Here is a 24,831-nt window from a genome sequence, read left to right on the forward strand (position 1 = left end):
ATCTTTAAATATAAAAAAAAGTTTGCATTAGTCTTGTAACGGGAACTGTCCTTCAGTCTGTTAGACAGAATTTACTAATCTAATACAAGGAACAAATGCAAATGATAGTCCAAGAAAGAGTCTCAAAATTACAATGTCTTGTTTGATCCATGTAGATTCCAGTACTTTATAAAGAACAGGTATACACTTAACCTGAAGACTCGCTTAAATTTTTTAAAAGCATTTTTTCCTCTAGTGAATGAATGGTGTGAGCTGTATTTTACCAAATGGCTTAAGGGAAAAAATGTGTAATTGCCCATAATTATTTTATTTCATGCTGTGTGTCCAACATAACGTTCGGTATACTGAAAATTAACCCAAATCCATGTTTACATTGTTTTGTGAACTTATTTTTTTTGCTTATCTGTGAGAACTTGGATGGGGGAGACAAAGTGAACACCAAGTATCTTGAAGATACTTACAAGTATCTTGTAAGCTGCCTGGGGCTGTAGCTTACATGTTTCACAGCATGAGAAAATGTTACTTCTTGGGTTATAGTGGTACAAACAGTTTTTGCGATGATAAATTGGGGAACTCAGAATCTTGCAGTAAAATACAGGTCTTTAGATGTAAGACTAATAATAATAATGTTTAATGAGAGATTATGTAGAGTGGATTTTTGAAAGTGTTTTGTTCTCTAACTGAAATTCACCAAATGCATGGCTTGATCAAGCACTGAAACAAAATAACATTTGAAGTATAGAAGTCTTGTCAGATGAATGAATGTAGAGAAATCTGGTGCTCTGGAGAGAAGGTGGTTGTATCAGGAGTAGCAGGTAATAACTCCTCTGAGTTAAGCAGATGTAAAAGTTAGGGATGTACTTAAAGATAGGGGCAGGTACAGAAAATTCTGCAGTGTATGCCTGGGTTGGGTGTTGGGTGTTTTTTGTTTACTTTTCTTTTAATAAATCAGGTTAATGTAAAATACCTCGAATTTTCATGTCAGCTTTTGCCATGTGATGAACTATAGTCAGACTGGTGTAGCTTGCAGGACATCAGTTGACCAAATCATGTTTCTTTTTTTCAGACTTTGAAACTTGCTTACATTTTACTGACAGCTTCTTTAAAAAGAACTTTGAAAGCAGAAAGACAGTCACAGTATGTGGGTGCAATCTTTTATTTATTTTTTTTCCTGTTTTCTGTCAGGATCGTAATAATGCCAGACGAATTCATGAAGGGGCAAGTTTGCCTTTTTTTGAAGTATTTGTGGATGCTCCATTGCATGTCTGTGAGCAGAGAGATGTTAAAGGACTCTACAAGAAAGCCAGGGCTGGAGAAATTAAAGGTGAGCCTAGGTGTAGTCACATCCTTTCATACCTGAAGCGTTGGTGTAATGTGACTCCACATAGGTGGATGTGCTCGAGTCTGTGCCACCCTTAAAAGCAGTGTGGACTGGGGACAGGACTGAGCAGCAAATTGTACCAGCTATTGCAAGCTCTTACAATTGAGGATTAGTCTGTCCTTTGTGTGTCCATTGACTAGTTAAAAAAGAGCCTGACTCTTTATAAAGAATTGCATTAACAAGAGTTACTTCTTCCAGAAGGCAAAACGTGATCTCTGTCTTTCTGTAAATGCCATTAAGAGCACTTCTGAAGAGATTTTTTGAAATTAGGGTTCTGTGCTAGTGCCCGTGAAAATGACTTCATATCCCCAGCCTCAGATCAAGATGTAACTAAAGCCTGTAATAAAAGAAAAGCCTAAATACGTGATCACTCATTGCAAATATTGTTTCAAATGCTTCTTTACTCTGTGCTATATTATAGTTTGCAGAGGCTGATGATAGCAATTTTTAAAGTAACCGTTTTCCTCAGCTGAGTTTACTGATGCTGTAATGTTGAACTCAGCATTTATCAAAAGGGTTATAAAAAAATCAGGAAATCTAAGACATTGCGCATGATTGATTGATACTTCTAATGCTACCAAATATGTCCTGTGAAGACCAGCAATAAATAAGGCTGACCTGAGGTTTGCTCAGAATCATAGCAAGGTGGCTTGAGATGGCATGATACAAATCATAGAATCAAATAGGTTGGAAAAGACCTTCAAGATGATCAAATCCAACTGTTACCTCAGGAATACCATGTCTGTACAGAATCTGAATTTGTGCTGTAGAACTTCCTTAATACTTCGTGAATTTTACAAGCTCCATAATGGAATTGTGTTACTTTAAAAGTGGTAGGGAGGTATACAGTGGCTGAGTCAGTTACAAGTGGGTCTAGCACTGGCTGTATCTTAAAACCCATCTGATATATGAAGGATGAAAATTAAATGAACTTGTCTGTTCACAGAAGTGAGCAACTGTCACCACCTTTTTCTCTGGCTGTGGTAATGAGACACTTTGTCCCCTGTTCCTACTGCTCCTAAAATCAGATAAAGTATACAGGTTTTGGTACAGATATTGGGTTTTACTTATCACGTGAGGTACTGGAGCAATCCTTTTTCTTAGGTGGGGAATTAGGCTACTAATTTTCAGAGTATTAAAGACTGAAGTGAAAAATTCAGTTTTAATGTTTGTAGTTGTGCAGGATGCAGATGTTCAGTGGCTGTAGCTCAACTGGTATTTCTGCTGCAGATCTGACTTGTAAACCTTACATGCTTTGCCTTTAGCTTTGATTTTTTTCTCCTCCTTGTTTATGTATGGTCAGTCAGAATCTCCTCTTCAAATCAGACTGTTGGCTAAGTAGGCCAGAACAAGTTCACTGTAGCTTGTAGTGCCTGTGGCAGTAGTTGTTACAACTATAGCAAACACACACATCTACTTCATATTAACAGCTATCTTAAAATGGATATATTGGCTGAACTAAGGTAATAGATGTTGGAATTTCCTACTCTTCCGAGTACTGCCTGGTGTCATGAGTGTAAATTCACCTATATACTGGTTGTTGGACATCATGCTTTGTGTTCAAACCCACAGCATCACAGCTAACAATGAAGGACAGCTGATGGATGGCTAACTCTGGGTTGATGTGCACAGTTCTACTGCCATTGCTTCTTTCTTTCTTCACAGGAAAAATCAAGTAACTCACCAACAAAAATGAGCTATGTATGTGCTGCAGAATGCTAAAGTTTGATGCAGTCATGTAGCAGGATTAGCAGATGGTATGATTAAGAAAAATGTTGATTTCCCTAAGAAATGCTCTTTTAAGAAAGCTAAAACCCTGTGCTCTTGCCTGTTGTGTTGGTTTATATCTAGAAAACTGTCTAAGAACATTGTTAAAATGGAGTAATCCTTTTGGAATAGTTGCTTAAGATTTTTGTCTTACATTCTGTAGGTTTTACTGGGATTGACTCGGAGTACGAAAAGCCAGAAGCCCCAGAGCTTGTGCTTAAAACTGATTCCTGTGATGTAAATGACTGTGTACAGCAAGTTGTGGAACTTCTTCAAGAAAGGGTGAGCAGAAATGCTGATATATCTTAGTAACTTTTTTCAAAGCATTTGTGCCTGTAGTCTGAATGTATGTTCTAGGAAAAGCAAAGACAGGCTTATTCATCTTTAAATTCTAGCTTTTAAGCTTGTCCTAATGTGTGCTTCATTTTTAAACCTAAACATTGCAACAGCTTTGGTCTCCAAGTTGAAAAAAAATTGGACAAGTGGAAAATCAAGATATATTAATTATCATAACTGATAACTGGAAGGGAGAGAAGGCTGTGTCAGTTGTTACAGAAGCAGTGATGAATGCTGACTTAGCAAATGATAGCAACCAATTTTAAAGATTCTGAAATTTTTTACTTTGTCTCTATATTGTACAAGTTAATATATACTGCAGATAGCAAGAGCCAGGGTTGCACTCACACAGTACTTTGAGCTGGCTTAGGGGTGCTGTGGTTGTGTCTAGTTTCCCTGGTTTCCACTGTTTTTCCTGCGCTGGTAAAAGTGGTCCTGCAATTGAGTAAGGGATTGTTCAGGAAGCTGTTCTTTACATGCCTGAGTTGAGGTAATGGTTCATAGCTTCTGAAAAGGTAAGCCTCTCCTTGTTCATGCCTGCAGTCTACACCATCCCTTTTCAAGCCTCTGGGCTTCCTCCCATTGTCTGCTGAGTGATTCAGTTCATTAACCAACCTAAAAAAAAACAACCAATCAAAGCAAAACAAACCCAACATAAAAACCCCGAAACAAAGAAAAAAACCTCAACAGCCACACCTCCACCCCCCAAAAAAAACAAACAAAAAAACAAAAATCAAACCCACGCACAAAACAAAACAAAAGCAACAACAAAGGCAAAAAACCAACCAACCAAAACCCCCCAAACCACCCACAAAAAAACAGACCAACCCCCCCCCCCCAAAAAAAACCAAAACAACAAAAAACCAAACCCCCAAACCTTACTAAAAGTGAAGGCAGCCATAAGATGGCCTCTTGAAACCAGATCGCCAGAATTTGCTAATCTTCATGTAGAAGAAATGTCTCCGTACATTCTTATCTATAGTCAGTGGGTAATGAGCAGATGACATTTCAAACAATTATTTTAATTTTGATACTCCAGCAGACATTATTCATGTGTTTTGTGGTGGGTTTGTTTATTTTTGTGATGTGGATGTTCTGGAAATTTAGGGTGTAGCTTGAGTAAAGCTCCCTTCCAACCCAAAAGGTTCTGTGTGTGTCTATGATTTTTACCCTAATGCTCATGTGAATGTTTTTTGGGAAAAAAAAAAAAGTGCTGTATCAGAGTCCTGTGTATGGGAGGTTACAGTTCCTGATTGTGGGAGGCCATGTGCCTCCTGCTCAGAAGAACAATTCACTAAGTTTCATAATTGTCGAAACCAATGTTGTGTGTGCCGAGATGGTGATTCCCAAAGTCTTGCGTTAGCATGATTGGTTGACAGTTCTGAATGCTGGCTTCTAGCCCAGTCAGCTTAGCTCTGTCCTTTGCTTAAGGCACATCTTAGCACAGATTTTTCTTTCTTTGTAGACAACAGTCTCATGAATGCCAAGATATCTTAGTGGTTGCTTACTTCAGTGAAAGACAATGAAACCAAGGCATGGCTGAACAGGCATGTCCTGTTCTCACGCCATCTTAATTCAGTGATACCTTGAGAGTATAACTTCTGTAGGTTTCCTTTAGTTGGAACAAGCTGTGTCTGTGGTGTTCTTGAATAATCCATTGTGATTTATAAAGAAAAAAGACCATAGGCAAGCAGTATTAAAAATAATTTGTGATGTTTGTTTTGTTTCAGTAGCTGTATAAAAGTTTGGGAAACAATCCACTCAAAGTGTTGGTAATCCTTGAGTTTCATGGATTCTAGTTCAGACAACAGTGATACTAGTTCAGACAAAAGTGGCAGAAGAGAGAAGACAATTGGAACTGTATAAGTGCTATATTGTGGCAGAGATAGATATACATACAGAAGTTTATTAACCAAGAATTTGAAACACAGTTGTTTTGTAGGTAGTAGAATTATTTGTTTTTTAGAATTTTTCATCTTATTTGAAATGAACTCTGAAGCAAATTTAGCAGGACTTTTCCAAAACTGTGTTCAGTCATTTATGGAAGAAAAAGGAGTTATAAGCAGATATTGAACCTGGAAAGTTCTTGTGTGGTATAACTTGGTTTTCAGGGTCATCTGGCTTGGTTTCTTTGCACGTAAATGCAGTAGACACTTGAAAGCTCTTCTTAGGGACCTAGAGTTCAAGCTACTGATGTATATCTCCTACAGCTACCAAGTGTCATGCCCAGCTGCTTTCAGTACTATACATGCTTCTTTTCTTTTTTCTTTTTTTTTTATTTCCCCCCCCCCAAAAGACTTTTGTGGCTTTTGAGCTTGATAAATTTGACTTCAAATCTGCTGACATTTTCTAGTGGAGGCAGACAAGCCTAGTGCAGGTGTTTGGCTATAAGGATTTAATTGGTTTTGTTCTTGTTTTTCCTGTCAACAAATATAGCTGATCTAGCCCACTGCACGAAGTTTGTATTTCCTACCTATAGAGTAAATTCATTATTTAGCCTGGAAACTATTTTCTGAAGAAGTCATAGTTCAGAAATGCCACCTTTCCTGTTAAGGAAGTGCGAAATTGTACAAGGAAAGAGTTGAATTTCCAGTAGGTAACTTGAAACTTTGAACTTTTAACTTTTTGTAAAAGTCCCGCACTTACAGATGTCAGTTTATGGCAGCTCTGCAAATACCATCCCCTAAATTGGAATTTGATCACACCCTTCTTCTACTGTTTAGATCAATCCATTGGGTGTGTATAAACATTGTGTCCCTTCTTCTGTCTCCCACCCGTCCCCCAGGAGTTACAGACAATTTCCTATCTAAGCTTGGCATTACGCTGGTGTTTGGGAAGGTGCTCCTCATGGTTACACAGTACTGGTTTCCTAGCTCTGTTCACACAGTGCCCTGCAATTGTATTTAAATTCTGTGCTTTGGAATGGTCAGAATTAGGAACACAGTAGAAGCTAAGGCTGGTGCTTGGAAGTCAGTCTCTGTTGTTTTTTTCCCTTAAGATGCAAACTTTGGTAGGTCTTGGAAAATACATAGAAATGGGTGAGACAAACTGGTTTTCATAAGACGCGAGTGAGTTGGGTGGGAAGCCACCAGGGTGATCAGGGACTGGCGCATATTGCTGTAAAAGAAAGGTGGAGGGGAACTGGACTTGTTAAGCCTGGAGAAGAGAAGGCTAAAGGAGATCTTTTTGCTGGTTTTAGCACTGCAGTGGGAGAGTATAAAAAAAGACGAAGGCTTTTGTCAGAGGTGCACAAGGGTAGGATGAGGGGCAACAGGCATGAGATGAAACATAGGAAATTCAAGCTAGGCATAGGGGAATAATACCTTTTTACTGTAAAGGTGATCAAATATTAGAACAAGTTTCCCTGAGAGTTTGTGGATGTGCCATCCATTCAGATATTCAAAACTTGATTGGCCATGTCCTGAGCAGCCTGCTGTACTGGATCCAGTTTTGAGCAGGAGGCAGGACCAGATGACCTTTGCAGGCTTCTCCATAATTTTCACATAGTTACTTTGTGTGAGAAGCTGAGGGGGGAAAAAAACCCACTCTGTGTAAATTATGTGCAAGATTATACTATTAGTTTTATACTATTGCACTGAAGATTTAAACACTTAACAAGAAGGATGTAAGCCAGAGAGTGAGCAGTATAAGCTTCTAAGCATAATTCAAAAAAACCCCACACCTTAGTACTTAACTTTTGTGCTTCCCACATTAATGAAACATTGATTTCTTCTTATGCTTAGGAAAGTATGTAGAACTTCTGTATTTTAAGTTATGGAATTCCTATTTATGAAATATGTCTGCCTTGGTTGTGATTGCTTTCTTCTGAAAATACACTACTGAATGTTATAGATTTCAGTAGCTCAACTTGGTAAACAAAAAAACCCAAAAAGGCATGTATAATTTTGGAGTTGTTATTAAAAGAACAAGCTCCAGTTACACTGAGTTGTGTAATCATTAAATACTGTGATGGTGTTGTTTTTGTTATCTATTCTTTCTTCTCTTGTTTTTAACTTCTGGGGCAGGGCGCAGACAAGGTTTTGGTTTAGAGTCACTGTTAATCGCAGAGACTGGGCAACAGTCATCCAGGTAGTTCTGTTGACTGATAGGTTTGTATGAGTATTTCATAGATGTTTTCATTCAAAATGATGTAGGTTGATACAGATGTACTGTGTAAGCTAAACATGACTTATTTTGACCAAAATAAATGTGTAAAGATGTCTTTACACATTCGGGAGAAACAGCAGTGAATGCTTGTGGTCAGGAATTCCTCTTGTTGGCACAAGAGGAGTAGTTTTTCTATGGCTTAAGTGAATTTAAGAAATGATAGAACATAGCATAATGGGCAGAGGGTTTCAGTCCAGAAAATTGTACCCCTCTCTTTTAAGATACAGCTGTTACTGCATTTTTCAGTTTGCCCTGTACATAAGGTACTCACAAATTTGCCTGCAAGCTGTAGGTACCAAAGCAGTAATTATTATAGTCACAGAAATACATCTGTTTTTTCAGTATATAAATAATTCAGTGGCCTAACACCTTAATTAATATGAATTTGTAAGACTAGTAATTCAGTAGTATAAATTGGATTTCACTTGTGGATTCCCATCTGCTGGAAACTGGCCTGGAGGCCCTTTCTTTACAGTATGTTGAGGATGTTTGACAGCACTAGCAAAGAACCTACCATAGCAGTCTAAGGAGGCAAATTCCCATAAAGCATATCTAGGTTATTTATTATTTTGCTGGTTTTGATATGAACGTGTTGAGAAATAATAAATGTTGAGGAATGTTGTATAACTTGTCTTTTGATAGAATGGACTTCTGAGAAGTTACTACCTTAAAGTGGTCACTAGATGGCTTGCTAGCCTAGAATTTTCTTAAAATTCATGCAGTTTAAAGACCTATGGATTCCTCTTTTTTAAAAATCTAAGATGTTGTTTTAAATGACTTTTTTTATGTCTGCAAAGGATTCTAGGTTTAGTAGTCCTACAAATTCTCTGCATGTCTGACTCAGTGTTGCTAGAACTATCTTCAGGCTATTTACATCCTTATAATGAGGTAGGTTGTTGGCAGAAACTGCATTATGAAACCTTTTTCTCTATTGTTTTGTCCATTAGTGTAACACTAAAACCAGAATGATATTTGAGTAGACCTTTTTAATAGGCACATATATTTTCAGCTTTTGATGGTTTGTAAAATTAGGACGTTCTAGCATGGTAATGAGCTACTTTCCAGAGGGGAATCTTCAGTGAAGCAGTATAATGTGTACTCAGTCATCATACTTGTAAGGTCTGCTGTTCTTTACAGCAGGCAATGCCTTCATTTGAGGAGTCTGAGAGTCTGCTGCAGCTCTCCTGGGCTGTAGTGCTGCTGCTCTGGCAGAGAAAAAAGAAGGCAGGTTTTCCCTAGCTTACTACCTAATAAAATCAGCTTCCCAAATGACATCTGATATGTAATGGACTGAGCTTATAAAACACAATTGCGAAAGTGCTAGTTTAATTTGTTTTCCTTTTGTTTGCCTTTGGAGGTATGAATTATGTAACAGCCAGTGAGACTCACCATGTCTTTTTACGCCTGCAGTCATTTTATCAAACCCATGCACAAAACAAAAGCAACAATTTTTCCAAATTAAGAAAAATCTATATTCTGTGGGCTTCTGGTTATAGGACTAGATTTCAGTTAATTGCATGTATATATACAGATGGGTTCTCATTTAAATGTTCTGTTAGTATGTAGATTAGGACACTGGTTTTATATCATTAGCTGTAGGTAATACATTTAATTTGTACTTCTGTATCAATCACTTTTATTTGAGAGGTTTTTTTGTACTCCATGTTACCACTTCTAATGCATATCGTATAGTAAATGGCTCAAATTTACAAATGCCCCATGTCTAAAACATCTTTTTACTTCTTTAGCAAGTATAAAAGTGTAGTCTTCCTTTCTGCTGTAGATATTGTAGGCATTAGTAAGTCATAAAAACTGCATTTAGTTCAATAGGTAAAATATTTTCTAGGAAAATGTTACATGGGGTACTAAAGATGTAGAAAAAGATCACGTGTTAGAATGTTTCACTTGAATTATTAAAGCTAGCAGCTTGGCTAGCAATATATCATAATCTTGGAACAGTGCTGACTTTTAAATGAGTAAAACAATGAATAAACTCTTGCTACAGAGTAGTGCAACATTAGAATTTTGCTTCTTGACCATGTGTTCAGAATCCAAGAAGCATTCTGAACAAACTGAGTTCTGTTTGTTCCTTTTATACAGGATATTGTACCAGTGGATGCCTCTTACGAGGTAAAAGAGCTTTATGTGCCAGAAAACAAGCTACAGTTGGCCAAAACTGATGCTGAGTCTCTGTTAACCTTGGAAATAAATAAGGTATTGTGTGTTCAGTTATCTCGCTGATTAAGTTGAAATACAATCTGTTGCCCAGTGGAAGGAGATAAAATCAAAATACCTGTACTGCTCACAGAATTTATCTTGATATACTTCCGCCCCCCCCCGCCTTCTTGAGAGAAATCACAGCATCTGTGTTTTCTTTAATCAATTACTAGAGATAACAATTGAATCTTTGTATTTTAATACATTATGTCTGCTATAATGTTATTTAGTTTATCCTAAGCCTGGAGATTAAATTTACAGTTCTTTCCTCCCACAGACCTACCCCTCTCCCCCAGTCCGTGGTGTAAACCGTGCCTGGCATGTCTTGTAGGATTAGTTATTTCTAGAATAGCAGCAATGATTTTTTTTTGTTTTATTTTTACTTTATTTATTTATTTTATTTTATTTTGAATTGTAATGACCTAGAAATACAAAGGAAATCAATTACTGCTTCTTGATTATTCTTGTTGGTAACCTTCAGCTGAAAGATAGTGACCTTTATATATACACCAGGCTCAAACAGCTGTAAATTTAAGTCTACAGAGAAATGATCATATCCACTTTATTGTTTTGTGGTTGATATTGTGTTGGTTTTTTTTGTGTTTTTTTTCTCCCTCTTTCTTCCCCCATTAGAACATGTTCATGCTACTTTTCTGGCTTCCAGCAGAGAAAATGTGGAAAAGCATGGATCAACTTACCAACTCTGTTCTTATTTTGGTCAAATGCACTATGTTCCAACTGAAATAAATTGGACAAAGGTGCTTCTGGCTGTTTCTGTTCTACCTCATCATCTTTTTGAAAGAGTTATGTCTAAACACACATCCAATGCATGAGTTTTTTCTCTGGCTTTTTGACAGTATTACTAGAATTTAAAGCTAAGCATTTGGTCTAGGAGCTGACTGAGCTCAGAGTTCAGCCTCTGCAGTGAGTAACTTGACTTTGAAGGACTGAGACAACATACTAAGTACTCCAGTAAATAGCCTTAAAGTTTGCCTAGCCTTCTACTACTAATAAATTTTAATACTTGCTTCAACTGCATCTTACTAGATTCACATATGTGTTTATAAAACTATTGCTTTGATGGGGAGTAAATATTTAAGATCATGATTAAATTTCCTTAGTGTCCCATTCTAAATTGCTCCCCCTGCAACCTAGAAAATCTAGCGAATCCTTTCCCCATGCACCCCCAACTAGTGGTTTGTTAAATATCAAGCAAGTGTATAACATAAACTTGGCAAGAGAACGTGTGTTGTACTTGTATCAGCATAAATTAAAGAGTGTAATAAAATTTGTCATGCTCTTTGAAAGAGACTTGCAGAAGCAAAGCCTGTCCTTGTCAAAGACTTGACCAGGTCTTAGTAATGCACATGCAGCAATAATAGAGGCCACGCGGTAAGTCATAGTGTGACTGCTTAAATGCTAAGGAAGGAAATTCCCTGTGAGCTGATACCTCTTAAACTAAACTAAGTACTAGTCCCAAGAGAATTTTACTTCTGGATTGTCTCACTAGTTTCTGTAATAAAAATTGTTTTTCCAATCTGTTTTAAGATGAGACCTGTTAATATTCAACCTAATAATTCTGATTTTTTTTTTTTTGGTGGTAATTGTATATGTTGGTTTGTTTTTTTCTTTAAACCTTTTAGTTATCATGCTTTGTTAAAAAATTAAATGCAGGTGGGACTTCCTAATTCTGTTAAGTTGAACTTTATCAAACATTTACGAATAAAGTTTATTGTGTTTTTGTTGGCTTGTTTTTTAACACATGGACATTTGATCTAGTGTAAGGACTGTAAAATAGCCAGAAATATGAACAGTGAGGAACAAAGCTTTTTTCTTAATTGTGGACACTTTGAATTCTTTGTGATTAAAAACTGTAATACTGAGAAATTTATACCATCTGTGTTTTATGGGTAAATTATGATCTATTATGATTAACCATAAGACCTGATATAAATCAGCGAGCAACAGCTTTTGTTTGCTGTAAGTCTATTTCTCCATTTCTTTACAAGGTGGATATGCAGTGGGTGCAAGTGCTGGCAGAAGGCTGGGCAACACCCCTAAATGGCTTTATGAGAGAGAGAGAATACCTACAGTGCCTTCACTTTGACTGTCTCCTCGATGGTAGGGTAAAAGTTACCATTTGTAAAACTGAGCAAGATAATCCTACTTTTGAAATGTTGTTGATGCTTTGCTGCTTAATGGTGATGTGGTAACATGTTGTCATGCTTGTGCACAACATGGGGTAAAGGAATAAGAGCAACCGTCCATTTAAAACTTGATTTTTTTTTGTTTTCTATACCTGTCATTGTGTTAGAGTTTGAATGTCTTGCCTTTTTGCCTTTACAAATTATTTTTCAAATATTTTAATTTTTGAAAAACATTAAAATCCATGTTTATAATTTGTTTTGAAGAAATTGATTTTAGAATTTAGAATTGAGTTTAATTGCTGTTTAGATTTGTGTACCAAAAGATTTGTTCCACAGCAGTAATGAAGGGAAGGACAGCAAACTGACTTGAGGGCTGGAGCTATTGCAAATATGAAATCAGAATCTGAGGAGGGGACTTGAGCATGGACAATTGTCACATTGTCCTGGGTTTAGCAGTAGCAGTCAATTTTTCTCTTTCTTGGTAGCTGGTGCAGCGCTGTGTTTTGACTTTCAGCCTGGGAACAGTGCTGGTGATACCGATGTTTTCAGTTGCTGCTCAGTAATGTTTACGCTGACCAAGGACTTTGTGAGTCTCATGCTCTGCCAGGGAGGAGGGGAAGCCGGGAGGAAGCATAGACAGGACACCTGACCCAAGCTAGACAAAGAGGTATTCCATACCACAGCACATCATGCCTGGGGGGGTAACTGGGAGTTACCCGGAAGGACACGGGCTTCTGCGTCGGGCTCGTTTTTTGGCGGATGGTATCGTATTCTCTTCCCTTGTTATTTTCTCTTATGATTGTTGTCGGTGGTGGTAGCAGTGATTTGTGTTGTACATTGGTTGCTGGGCTGTTCTTGTCTCAACCCGTGGGAGTTGCATCCTCTTGATTCTCCTCCCCATACCTCTGGGAGCAGGGAAGGGGGGGGTGGGGGGTGAAGGAAAGAAAGAGGGAGGAAAAGGAGGGAGGAGTGAGTAAACAGTCTGGCTGGCTGGGTTTAAATCACAACAGTTCTTTTTTGGAGCCCAACGTGGGGCACGAAGGGTCGAGATAACAGCAGATCTGTCCAAATTAATAGTCACTCATCACAATGCTGATTTATTGGCTCTCAAGGTTGTTCCTCTTGATCTCACAGTTTCAGTATATCGTACCTTACTTCGAGCCAGTATTTGCTGTATTAGTGTTTTTCAAGTGTGAGGCTTGGGCTAAGGTTTTTGTCTCATTGTACTTTATGGTAATGACTTGTAATACAATAGAATCATTGATCATGAAACTGATCTGGCTTATGTTCCCAGTGTGGTCACCACCTTTATACTTTGGGAGGAATATAATAAAAGTGCTTAGCAATTACACATCTTTTTTCTCCTTCTCAGGTGGTCAACCTGTGAAGGAGACATTCTTTTACCCTCCCAGACCATGTCGTCATGTCGTCCCGTGTCCCCGTCGTCCCCCCCTCCCCCCCCCGACCATTTACAGCATCGTTTGAGAGTTTTGAAGTTTTTGAATGGCCTTTTAATGCTGTTGAGACTTGTTTGCTGATTGTGATGGGGATCACCATGTTGGCACGTATACAGAGTGTATTTTCCCACGACCATTTCGTCTGATTTCAAAAGTTAATTGAGCCAGGTTTGGGTCTTGTCTAGGGTTAAACGAAGATATAGGAGGACCAGGAGATTTTCCCTGAGGCTGGACAGTCATGAGTGGCAGGGTGTGTGGGATAGTATCGGCAAGTATCTAGGTCAGTGGGCCCCTCCAGTACTTTGGAATTTCACCACCGAACAACTGCAAAATCCAGAAGAATTAGTAAAACACTTATATGAGGTGTGTGGTCATTCTGGCCATACCAGAGGTGGACAAATCATGGCACCGTGCTGGGGCTTGGCCTATGCTTACAGGGCCTTGTTCAACACTATCCAGCACCTTCAAAAGGAAAAAAATGTCCCTGGATCTGAGGGCAAAGCAACAGTCAGCGCAACTACTCCAGCTACCCTCTGTGGCAGAGCATGAGACTCGCGAAGTCCTTAGTCAGGGTAAACATTACTTAGCAACAACTGAAAATATCGGTGTTGTCAGCACTGTTCCCAGGCTGAAAGTCAAAACACAGGGCTGCACCAGCTACCAAGAAGGAGAAAAATTGACTGCTACTGCTAAACCCAAGACACACATGTAATTGAATTATTATGACTTAGTAATTATCCTGTGATAATTTAAATGAATATATTTTATTTTGCATTACCAACTGGCTAAGAGCAAGCATTAGTTAAGAGCAAGCTTTAGTTAAGGTAGTCAAGTGATAGCATCCTTGGGTTTTGGAGCTTGATGGTGATCCTTTGTAATTTTTCATTTATTCCTTTTTGAAGGCTGTTTTACTCAAGCATTTTAAGGTTTTTTTCCACTCTCTGTATCAAAGAGGGGTAGGAAAAATTCCTGTTTCCCCACTTTGTTTTGCATTACTTTTCTGCTGGACACCAAACAGCAGAAAAAAACCTCATTTGTCTTTCAGTTGTGTGATCCAGGTATCTGTTGTCCTTGTATTTTCTAGTTCCCTTCTCTGTAAATCTTTTGGATACTATCGTAGGCAACGTAATGACATCCTGTTATCTAAAGTTACTGTTTTGGACTGCTAGGTTTGTTTTCATTTCTTTTGCCTTCTCTGTGTCTACCCAGGTAAAATGTATTGTGCACATGGCATGCTTTGCATTCAGCTGCTAAAATAGCTTATAGCTCCTTATTCTGCTCTGTAGTCTTCTGTAAATCAGAATTTTTATAAGGCTTCTAAGACCTTATATAGGTGACTTTTTCAGATATGGCAATATTACAAGTTTTTAAACTGCTCTTGCAGTTGTTTTTAGTACTTCATGAATGCAGCAAAAAATTTGAGTAATGAAAAATAATAACTTACTGATGGAAAAAAAATTCAGTCCTAAGCTTCAATAGAACAGTCATATTTCTCTACACACTACTATATTTCCTCCTCTTAGATATCTACTGCAACATTTATCAATGAGAACCTTTTTGGAAAAATGTGATTGCCTTAAAGCTGCTTTGCTACTTGAAGCAGTGACAACTGTTAAGTCAAAACAACATCGTGAAAGTTTCCTCCCTGCTAGATTCTCATTTTTCCAAGGTTTTGATTTTTGAAGAGGGTGAAATTGTTTAATACCTACAATGTATCTCTTCCTTTGGGCTCTAAATGGAATGTTCATACTGACTGACTTCTTCATTATGGAGGTCAGTGCAGGTGTGTTGACACTCTGACTTTAAAGCTTAAGTTATCTGAAATAGTCTTAAGCTGACACTGTGCTCATGTGTGATTTACCAAACTCACTCCACTACTTTGCCTCAGTTTCTCATTTGTGCGGTGTCTGAAGACAAATGTCAAAGATACTATATATTGGCTATTGGTCACTGACAAAATTTGAATTATCAAGAGGCCTGAGATGTCTTCACAGTTTTAAATATTTATTTACTTGTTTGCAAAGCAAAAGGATTTTTTAAGTTATCAAGATGTAGTGGCAAATCACCTTCCCTGTGAGTGTTGCCAAGCTTAATCTTAAGAAGTAGTTTAAAAGTAATTCTGAGCAAGTACAAAACTGAGCTTAGGAGGAAATGTGCAGCATGCTTTTCATTTTGCACAATGAAGGAAGGGGACCTACTTTTCTCTTAAACTTTTCATCCAACTTCATAATTTTTAACTTCCTACCAAGTTCCTCAAAGTAAAATTGACAGAAAGTTACAAAAAATGTATTGTTCAAATAACAGGGAGATCAGCCTTACTTGCTTGGAGTATTGGCCTCATTAAGCCAATGGCAAACCTCCCATTAACGTCGGGGGGCTCATTGCCTTTCTCCTGGAGACCACCCAAAGGTTTTGCAATCTTTCAGCAAGTATATGCTCATTAGAATTCAAGCCTTTGTATGAGACTCGCAGTATTTACTCCACTGGGTTTCTCAAATCTCACTCTCCTGTAGACAAGAAAAACAAGACTTCCAGCATCTAACATTAAAAAATGAGGACCACACATAACCTTAAAATTCAGAAACACTGGTTTAGCTTTAGAAGTAGCTGGTAAGCTTTCAGCTAAAAAAACTGTGTGAAATGTCTGTCTCACCAAACAGGTTTTTTTTTCTGAAATACTTGTGCTTGAATCCAAACATAGTTTTAAGTAAACACCAAAAGTCACCTTTTGAAATAGTTGAATTACGTATGCTAACTAGTAGATTTGGCTGCTTTTACTGCATTGAACTTTTCTTATGGACCAAAAGTATGGCTACTGAGAATGGTATTTCGTTTTTACTCATTATCCAGTCCTGTAACAATCTTGCCTAATACTTTAGATGATCTGTTTAAAGATGTCAGTTGTGTATTTCTGCTTACTATATAGCTTGAACAAGATAATTTGATATCCCCAAAAATAAATATCCTCAGTCAAAATAGTGTGCAGCTGTAAGTACTTCCTATTTTCAGTACTTTATACTTCCTATATTCAGTACCTTATCAGATCTCAGTGTCTGTACATTTTTTATAGCTCACATATCCTATGCAAGACTTCTTTCTGAAATTTGCTTGTAACCCCTGTTAAAATAAGTGCTTGAACTGTCTGTTGTGTGATACAGCTTACACTGTAACTTGCTAGGAAGGTAAATTTTCATAGTATTGTTGATCACTGTTACTAAGGATGAAGGCTTTTTTGTTTTTTTCTTCTTCTTCGCTCTGTAGGGGGGGTTATTAATCTGTCAGTGCCTATAGTGCTAACAGCTACTCAAGAAGACAAAGGAAGACTGGACGGGTGTACAGCAATTGCACTAGTGTATGAAGGTCGCCGTGTGGCCATTCTCCGTAATCCTGAGTTTTATGAGCACAGGAAAGAGGAACGCTGTGCTAGGCAATGGGGAACGACATGCAAGGAGCATCCCTATATCAAGGTGTGTGTTTAAAAGTTGAGGATCTAATTGTATTAGCTGTAATGTTTGTGGGATTGCAAAGTGAGTGAAGGTGATGTCTGTGACCAGTGTATTTCAACAGCAGAACTACTTTGAGAACCTATTAAAACATTTGAGCAGAAACAGAGGTGACTTTTTTACTCTATGTAGCTGATGTATAATCTGCACTCAGTGTGAAAATCTAATGTCAGTATGCACACATGAAATGAATTCAGAATGTACTGTAGAATCTGCTACAGAAGAAGGAACTTTGCCCTCTAGTTTGCCTAGAAAAAATTCCTCTGTGTAGCTGGATGGACTATCAAAGCTCCTTAATCAGCAAGTATATGCATTGAGAAAGCAAGAAAACTTCTGTTCTGAAGAATTCTAGTGAATGTACAATATATGTTGCCTTGTGAAGTGCTACTGTGAAATAAAGCCAAAAGCTATCCTACTTCTGATTTTATTTTTCAAGTGGGTGAGTAGTTAATCAGAACTGTTTTATTTGTTACTTTTATTGCTGACCAGAATCTTGTCTGTGAGGCCATACTGAAACTGCATTTGCTTTGGTCAACTACTGTAAAGTGTTCAACTTCATTGTACTTAATATATTAGGCTTTCCAGCCATTTTCTCTTTCTGTCATGTAATAATGTTGGTAAAGAATGCTGCCTACTTGTATTTCTATATATTAGAAAATTCTTTCTTTTGAAAGAAAGGCATATACCTACTGAAGATTTGTGCATCTCTCCTGCCCCGTAATATATCTGGGCTATGTTCCAGTGATTTCTTATTTATTTATTAATATATATTGACACTTGACTTGAGACTGTCAAATAAAATTAACCCACAACTCTTCCCTTGGTAAATATATGTCCCCATTGGAATGCCGTAGATGCTCAGGAGAAGCTGAGAACCTATCATAACAAGGATTTTCCTTTCTTTTCTTAGATGGTTATGGAGCAAGGGAACTGGCTTGTAGGTGGAGATCTGCAGGTCCTTGATCGTATTTATTGGAATGATGGACTTGATCAATACCGTCTCACTCCAACTGAACTAAGGCAGAAATTCAAGGAAATGAATGCCGGTGAGTAAATTTTTCTTGTTCTGTTTCTTCCTGCAGAGATTTATCCAAATGTCTACTGCCTCAGGGGCTAGCATTGTTTCAAGGATGAAGATTTTGAATGCTCTCTTAGGAGGCATTCTTTGCCTTTTACTGGTATTGATTTTTATGTTCTCAGACATTTCATTGCCTAAATACACAAGAGAAGCTGGTAATGCCTGAGATCCTGAATTTTATCTTTTCATGTGCGCTAGACATGTTACTAATGCAAGAAAAGATAATTTCAAAATGCGGTAGAATGGGATTTAAAAATTATCAGATTTGGCTAAAACTGTAGGGGTATGGTTGAGTGCTGAGCTTTCATGCTCTTCTATTTTTAAGTCTGTTCCACGTTACTCCTGGGGAGCAAAGCTTATGACAGCAATGCAAGTAGACCGGTGCAAAGTGGAATGTGTCACAGTTAAAAACTTTAAGTTAACCACTAATTTATATTGCAGAAGAAACAACAGCTTTTCTCACTAAAGAGTTGTGTTAGATAAATAAGAGGCTGAGTAATATTACAAAGCAGAGCACAATCACACATATCATCTTCATTGTGACAGCAATTGGCTGGCGGCTGATAAGCACTTCTTAAGTGTAAGGAAAGAGATTAACATCAAGAATGCAGGCTGAGATTGGTCCTGAGCTCCTGTCTTCTTTCAGTGTGGTCAGTATTTCTAGGATCTGCCAGTTTGTGATACTTAGCTATCCCCTAAATAAATACATTTGATACCTGAAAAAAAAAACAACAAACAACCAACCAGAAAACCCTGTTCTCTGAATGCTGTTAGTTTCTTTTTGGAAAAGCTCTCAGTTATGGTGATTTTGCTGTCTTGCAGGGAACCTTAGTTCATCTTTATTTGCAGAAGGGCGAAATCCCAGTTGTGTCAGGGTTTTTCATGAAGGGGTTTGTAGTACTTTGGAATAGTAGTTAGCCTTGCTTTGTTCTTACTGTGTGTAAACTGTACGAAGCTGTTTAGGTGAAGGAAGCTTACTAAGGTGCATTAAATCCCCATTTATTTATTTTGTTGCCGACATGTCAATTTGTTCTCCCGATCATACCTTGAGCCTTTAAGACAGGTAGCATAGTTTGATTTCCTCTTAGAATTTAACATAGAGTATATGCTCATGCAAGTGAAAAATCCAAAAAGCAGATTATAGCCATTGGAGAAACTAGAGGAATTCTGATGAAATCTCAAAATGAAGGAAGCTGATGTATAGGGGTGTTTTTGTATGGTAGCTTTTTTAGTTTTGCTTATTGAGCATAATGATTCTGTAATAATTCATAATCCTTTAATGGCCTGTGACTACTGCTATTTCAGAGGAAAGATAGTACCATTTGAAGATATTTCAATGATTGCACAACTCCTGCTAAAATAACTTGCTTTTCTTATATCTTTGTCTGTTTGTTTTTCTCTGTAGATGCTGTCTTTGCATTCCAGTTACGCAACCCGGTGCACAATGGGCATGCTCTTTTAATGCAGGATACTCATAAGCAACTTTTGGAACGTGGCTACCGGCGCCCAGTTTTACTTTTGCATCCACTTGGAGGCTGGACAAAGGAGGATGATGTTCCCCTCATGTGGCGCATGAAGCAACATGCTGCAGTACTGGAAGAGGGAATCTTGAATCCAGAAACAACAGTGGTGGCTATATTCCCTTCCCCCATGATGTATGCTGGACCAACTGAGGTAAATACATCAAGAGTTTAAAACAAAAGCAAACCCCTTTGATAGTGCACTAAAGTAGTTAATGTTATGCCTGATGATTGTGCATTGTGGGTTTTTTAATGGAGTGAGGAGGTTAATTTTCCTTGGGAAACCAGACTGTCAAAGCTACCTCTGTCATCAACAAAATATTTTTCTGTGAAGAAACATGCATATTGTAGGATGTTGCTGGAAGTGGTAGGAGACAATACAGGGTTTATGTGTTCCTTTCTTTACAATTATAAGGGTATGATAATGATTTAATTCTTCCTCCTTTTTTACAGTCCTTTTCAGAAGGAATTGTGAGATCTGTTGACATACAAAGTAGTTGTTCTGAATGTTAAATACTTAAGTTTTATGACTGTTAAACAAAAAGTTTGTATGTTGGGGGGCTATACACAAACTAGAAAAAAAGAGTGAGCTTTGTTTATTTTTTGGCAAACTTAATTCAGAGAGAATTGTTTCAAGGCTTTTATATGAAATAATTTTTTGGCAACACTTTATTTTGAAGCCAGGTCTGGGGTTGGAATCCCTAGAGGTTTGTGGGAAGCAGTAGAGAGAATAAATGCTCTCATGTGAGGGCAATTCCTTTAGGGGATATTTGGTCTCCACGTCATTACTTACTTTTTTTTTCTTTTTCCTTTTTTCTTTTTTTTTTCCCTCCCACCACCCCTCTCTATGAGTCACAGGAAGTTCAAATTCTGACCAGGCTCAAGAGGTTAACTTTGTGGTAGCTTTTTGGTACAAGATCTCACCACTGGAATGAAATTTTAGGCAGGTGTCTGGCCAAACAGAGCTTGCACTGCCTTTCAGTCCAGAGCAAAAACTGTAGTCCAAAGCTAGCTGAGGCATGTTGAGTGAATTACTGTGGGGAATCTTGTATGTTCCACATAGACTTTTTGTGGAAAGTAAAAGAAGTCTTCTACTTCAGTCTTCTGTTCATGAGCGTATGAGGAGGAACAAAATCCACAGTCTTTATTCTAAAGAGAGTAAAAGTTTCCTCCTAAGCTATACATCATTTCCAGTAACTTCAGAGTACAGCCTGACAATAATGTTTGTAGCCAAGTAATATAAGATATTCTTCCTTTAAAAATTTTCCGTGGGTCATTTAAAAGACATTCTTGCCGAGTTTGTTTCTGTAGCACAAGTCTCTAAAGAACAGCAAGCAGTTGTTAGTGTGGTTATCTACAGGATGAGTGAGGCCTTCCAGTCTGTGAAGATTTTAATGGATATGTTTCATAAGCATCAGTTTAGCATTTTTGTATTTTTAACATTCCTTGTAGTTACTTGGAAGAAAAGAAAGTTCTCTGAGAGAAAATTCTGTGTCAAAATGCAGTAAATTCACCTGCTTAGGAAAGTAAATATGTTCTGAAGTAATATGCATATGTAGAAATGGGACAAGAGCTGCTACTTTTAGGTCTCAGACATGTGGTTTACATTGTTATAAATTGTCTTAGTCAAATAGCTTAACTTACTCAAAAATGAAGTTCTTACTTGCTGTTATCCAAACTGAAACTTAAATTTCTTAACTATGCTAGCATTGTTTCAGGAAATATGCTGCTAGCTGCTGTGATATGCTGGAATTTACTGTGTATGGTCCACTCTGTACTTATAAATATTAAAATTATTAGCATAATATAGACGCTTCCTTACCACCCTATATGCTTGAATAGCAGTGTAGTGGGTAATGTCTGTCTGTGGTCAAGATGAAAACTGATACCAGTAGTACCTTTATAACTCCTGACTGGTTCCAAATTTCATTATTTGATTTACAGGACTCTGTCCGTATTGACTACAAAACTTCCTCCTTGATGGTTCCTAAAATGGTTATAGAACTAATGTAGAGCTAATAGTTACTACTTGTAAAATCACTTTTGAGCCTGTTGCCTAAAGCTTGTTAACATAGAACAGCAGGCACAGTGACTAAAATGTTTTATGTAAAGATTTGCAGTAGGCAGATGCAAATTTTTTTTGTGTGGGTTTTTGTTGGGTTTTTTGTTTTTTTTTTTTGTTTTTATTTGTAATGGAAAGAAAATTTATTCATCACATTGTCTATTTACTACAAGGTAGTGGCAGCAACTTTTATCCTGTGATTTGTGGGGTTTTTCCCTTCTGCCTCCCCTTCTTAATTTTTTTTTTTTCCCCTCGACAGATGTTTGTTACCTTTCAATTTGGGAAGCTATGTAACACCACGCAGTTACTGGGTAGGCCTTTTAGTTTTGTGTGAAAGGAAGGCTGGAACATAGAAGAAACTACTGTTCCGTACTTGTTGATTCTTTAAACTCTTATCTGAGTATCCTTTGGCAGATACTAAGCTATATAGATGGTATGACAATTCTTATAGGGAATGCTTCCCAGTATGAGATGAGAACAAACTGACATTTCCTGAAGTGGCATGCCTTTGTTTCCTAAAGTAATGTAATAGTTATTTTATTTTTCCTGTACTGTGCAGGTATTTTTTTTCTATACAAAATATTACATATATCAAAATGAATATAAAAAAGTTCACCAACAGTCCTGTAGCATAGTAAGTCTAGAAGCTGTCATAAGTGTGACCTACCTAATGGTCTAGGGTCTAGTAAATACTACAAAAAGACCTTGAGAGAGAAAAATCATCTAGCCATATTTCAGAAAAGATGCATTTCTAAATAATTGAAAGTATTCTTTGTAGGGTGTGGATGATTGAATAGTCTGCAGAATTTCCTTTGAAGCATATTTTTTTTTTTTCATTTTTTACCTTCAGTAGTAACAGAGATATGGGGGGGGGGGGGAGTAAAAATCAAGTTGTTAGTTATGAAACCACTCATTTTGAAATGTGCAGTGGGTAATGTGGAAAAGCTGTTTGTCAGTATTTACAATACTTCAAATACTAGGTGGGAGGGAGTTGGTGCATCCAAGCAAAAGTTCAGCAAAAGTTTCTGATTTTGACATTGGTTCTTCCCCATTTCATACAGAGGTGTTAGAAACAAGTTATTTCAAAACAGTCAGGGAAAACAGACTAAATATTTACTAAAGGTGGAGTTGCCTTATCATTTTTCATCTTAGAAGTTTGTGGTATGAGTAGGCAGTCTTAGTGGTCTGAAAGCCTGTTCTAAGCATTTATGTGCGGTATGTACCTAGTTCTTATGTCCTCTGGATGTTAATACTGACACAGATTAAGTGTCGAAGCCCTTCCTTGGACAACATCCTTGCCACATGCACCAGGTAAAAATGCAGACCATAGGGAATTTTTCATTTTTAATGTGTAGAGAGGTTGGCTAGATCACTCATGAGCACTGTGTTTAAGTAGCCTATCTTGTCTTTCTTCCGTTGAGATGTTTGGCAGCTGCCTAACTGTGATTAGGGAAAAAGTTGTAATTATACAATGTATGTACATTTTAAGGGTTGTATTTTGACCATTTTCTTGTTAACTGTTTTTCCCTGTGTCTGTTCTAGGTTCAGTGGCACTGTAGATCACGGATGGTTGCAGGAGCTAATTTCTACATTGTAGGACGAGATCCAGCAGGGATGCCACACCCTGACACTGGGAAAGATCTGTATGAACCAACCCATGGTGCAAAAGTGTTGACAATGGCTCCAGGCCTTCGAGCACTGGAAATTGTACCCTTCAGAGTTGCAGCCTATAATAAGAAAAAGAAGTGCATGGATTATTATGACTCTGATCAGTAAGTTGTATTTTTGTGTTAAGACTTTTTGAGCAATAGCTGCCTTTTACTCCCCCACCCACATAAAAGAAATACAGTTTTAAATTAAATTCATACTGTTCAAAGATGGCAGTGTTTAGATGTGGCCTTAGATCACAAATGCAACTTGACTTCAGCATGATTTGGGTGCAGTTTCACAGCACAGCTAAACTGATCCAACTTAAGCTGCCACTGGAGTTTCTCTAATTCTGGAACATATTGGCACAGAGTGCTAAATCCATAGAAAAATACCACTCTTTATTTTAATGGTAAGATTAGCTTTCCTCTGGTTTATCTTTCTAAATATACTTCTCAGGTGTCAGGTATGCATCAGATATGATTGGAGAGAAGCAGTAAGAGAGTGTAGCAGGAAGGTGATTGTGGACGAGAGAGGATGACAAATTATTATTTGCTCTGTTGTAAACTGGGCCAGGGTTTTCAGCCTTTCTTTTTTTTTTTGTTTGTTTGTTTGGTAGGCTTTGATCCAGTTACATGACAAGTAATTCTACCTTCTGCATGTTCCAGTATTACATTTCACTCATGTGGCACTCGTTCCAAAACTCACTGTATGTGCTGCTGTGGTGCCAAATGAATGGGACGGAAGGTGATTTGTCACTTTAGTTTACACCTCTTTATTCACATTATTGAACCATACTTTTTTATTGCATCAAAGTGCAGTTGAAGTTAATACTGAAAGGTAATCTGTCAAGCAAGATGGATTTTTTGTTTGTTTTTTTTTTTAAAAGGAAAACCCAACTTTTTTATATTCTATTTCCTACTGCTTCTAACTGAGTAAGTATGTCTGTACGCCATACTTCATCTTTGAAAGCATGAAATCAGCATGGGATGGATTGATCTGTAAAACTGAACGCATCATTTGTTCTTCAGCTGCTTATGCTGCAGTTACGCTGAGTATAAATGTCTCCAAGAATGTTACTGTGGCCTGCCACAATCAACCAACAGGTTTTATTCAGTAGCTTGTCTTTCTTACCATGAATTATGTTTATTCGTAGAAAGTGTGCTTAACCTTGATTGTAAGTTATTTAACTGCTTTATATTTCAGCAGTAAATTCCAAGCACCTGAACTAGTCTGCTTTTATTTTGGAAAGCAGCAAAGTATTATTCTCTCTTAGATAACTAGATATAACTTTATGGTATGTTTTTCTGTTGTTTGGAAATCATAAGCAGCATGATAAAGGCAAATCTGTTGAAACCTGACAAGAATTAAAATAGTTTCACTGTATATTACTGTACAGCATCCATATGTGTTTAGAAATTTGATGGCTGGCTAAACTGCAGATGTTTTAAAATTGAAGCTAATCAGGGAGGCTTATTTAGCAGCTGTAGTTTACTGATGTTCTTCCTTCCTCCTCCCTCCCATATAGGCAGCATTCCAGTGTAAAGTT

General features: G+C 37.5%; 1 protein-coding gene across 4 annotated transcripts in view; it reads left to right on the forward strand.

Annotated features, from left to right (window-relative positions):
- Positions 1–24,831, forward strand: part of PAPSS1 (3'-phosphoadenosine 5'-phosphosulfate synthase 1) — a 55,802-nt gene that overhangs the window by 22,128 nt on the left and 8,843 nt on the right. For all 4 annotated transcript variants that reach the window (XM_062636665.1, XM_062636664.1, XM_062636663.1 and 1 more), the window contains exons 4-11: positions 1,186–1,324; positions 3,312–3,430; positions 9,752–9,865; positions 11,878–11,989; positions 16,734–16,939; positions 17,886–18,021; positions 19,459–19,727; positions 23,178–23,407. In XM_062636665.1, the coding sequence (XP_062492649.1) occupies positions 1,186–1,324; positions 3,312–3,430; positions 9,752–9,865; positions 11,878–11,989; positions 16,734–16,939; positions 17,886–18,021; positions 19,459–19,727; positions 23,178–23,407 (1,325 nt within the window). The remainder of the gene's footprint in view (positions 1–1,185; positions 1,325–3,311; positions 3,431–9,751; positions 9,866–11,877; positions 11,990–16,733; positions 16,940–17,885; positions 18,022–19,458; positions 19,728–23,177; positions 23,408–24,831) is intronic.

This window comes from Pezoporus occidentalis, unplaced genomic scaffold (assembly GCF_034315485.1).
Source record: "Pezoporus occidentalis ecotype Australia unplaced genomic scaffold, CSIRO_AGI_Poc_V1 ctg49, whole genome shotgun sequence".
Lineage (NCBI taxonomy): Eukaryota > Metazoa > Chordata > Aves > Psittaciformes > Psittacidae > Pezoporus > Pezoporus occidentalis.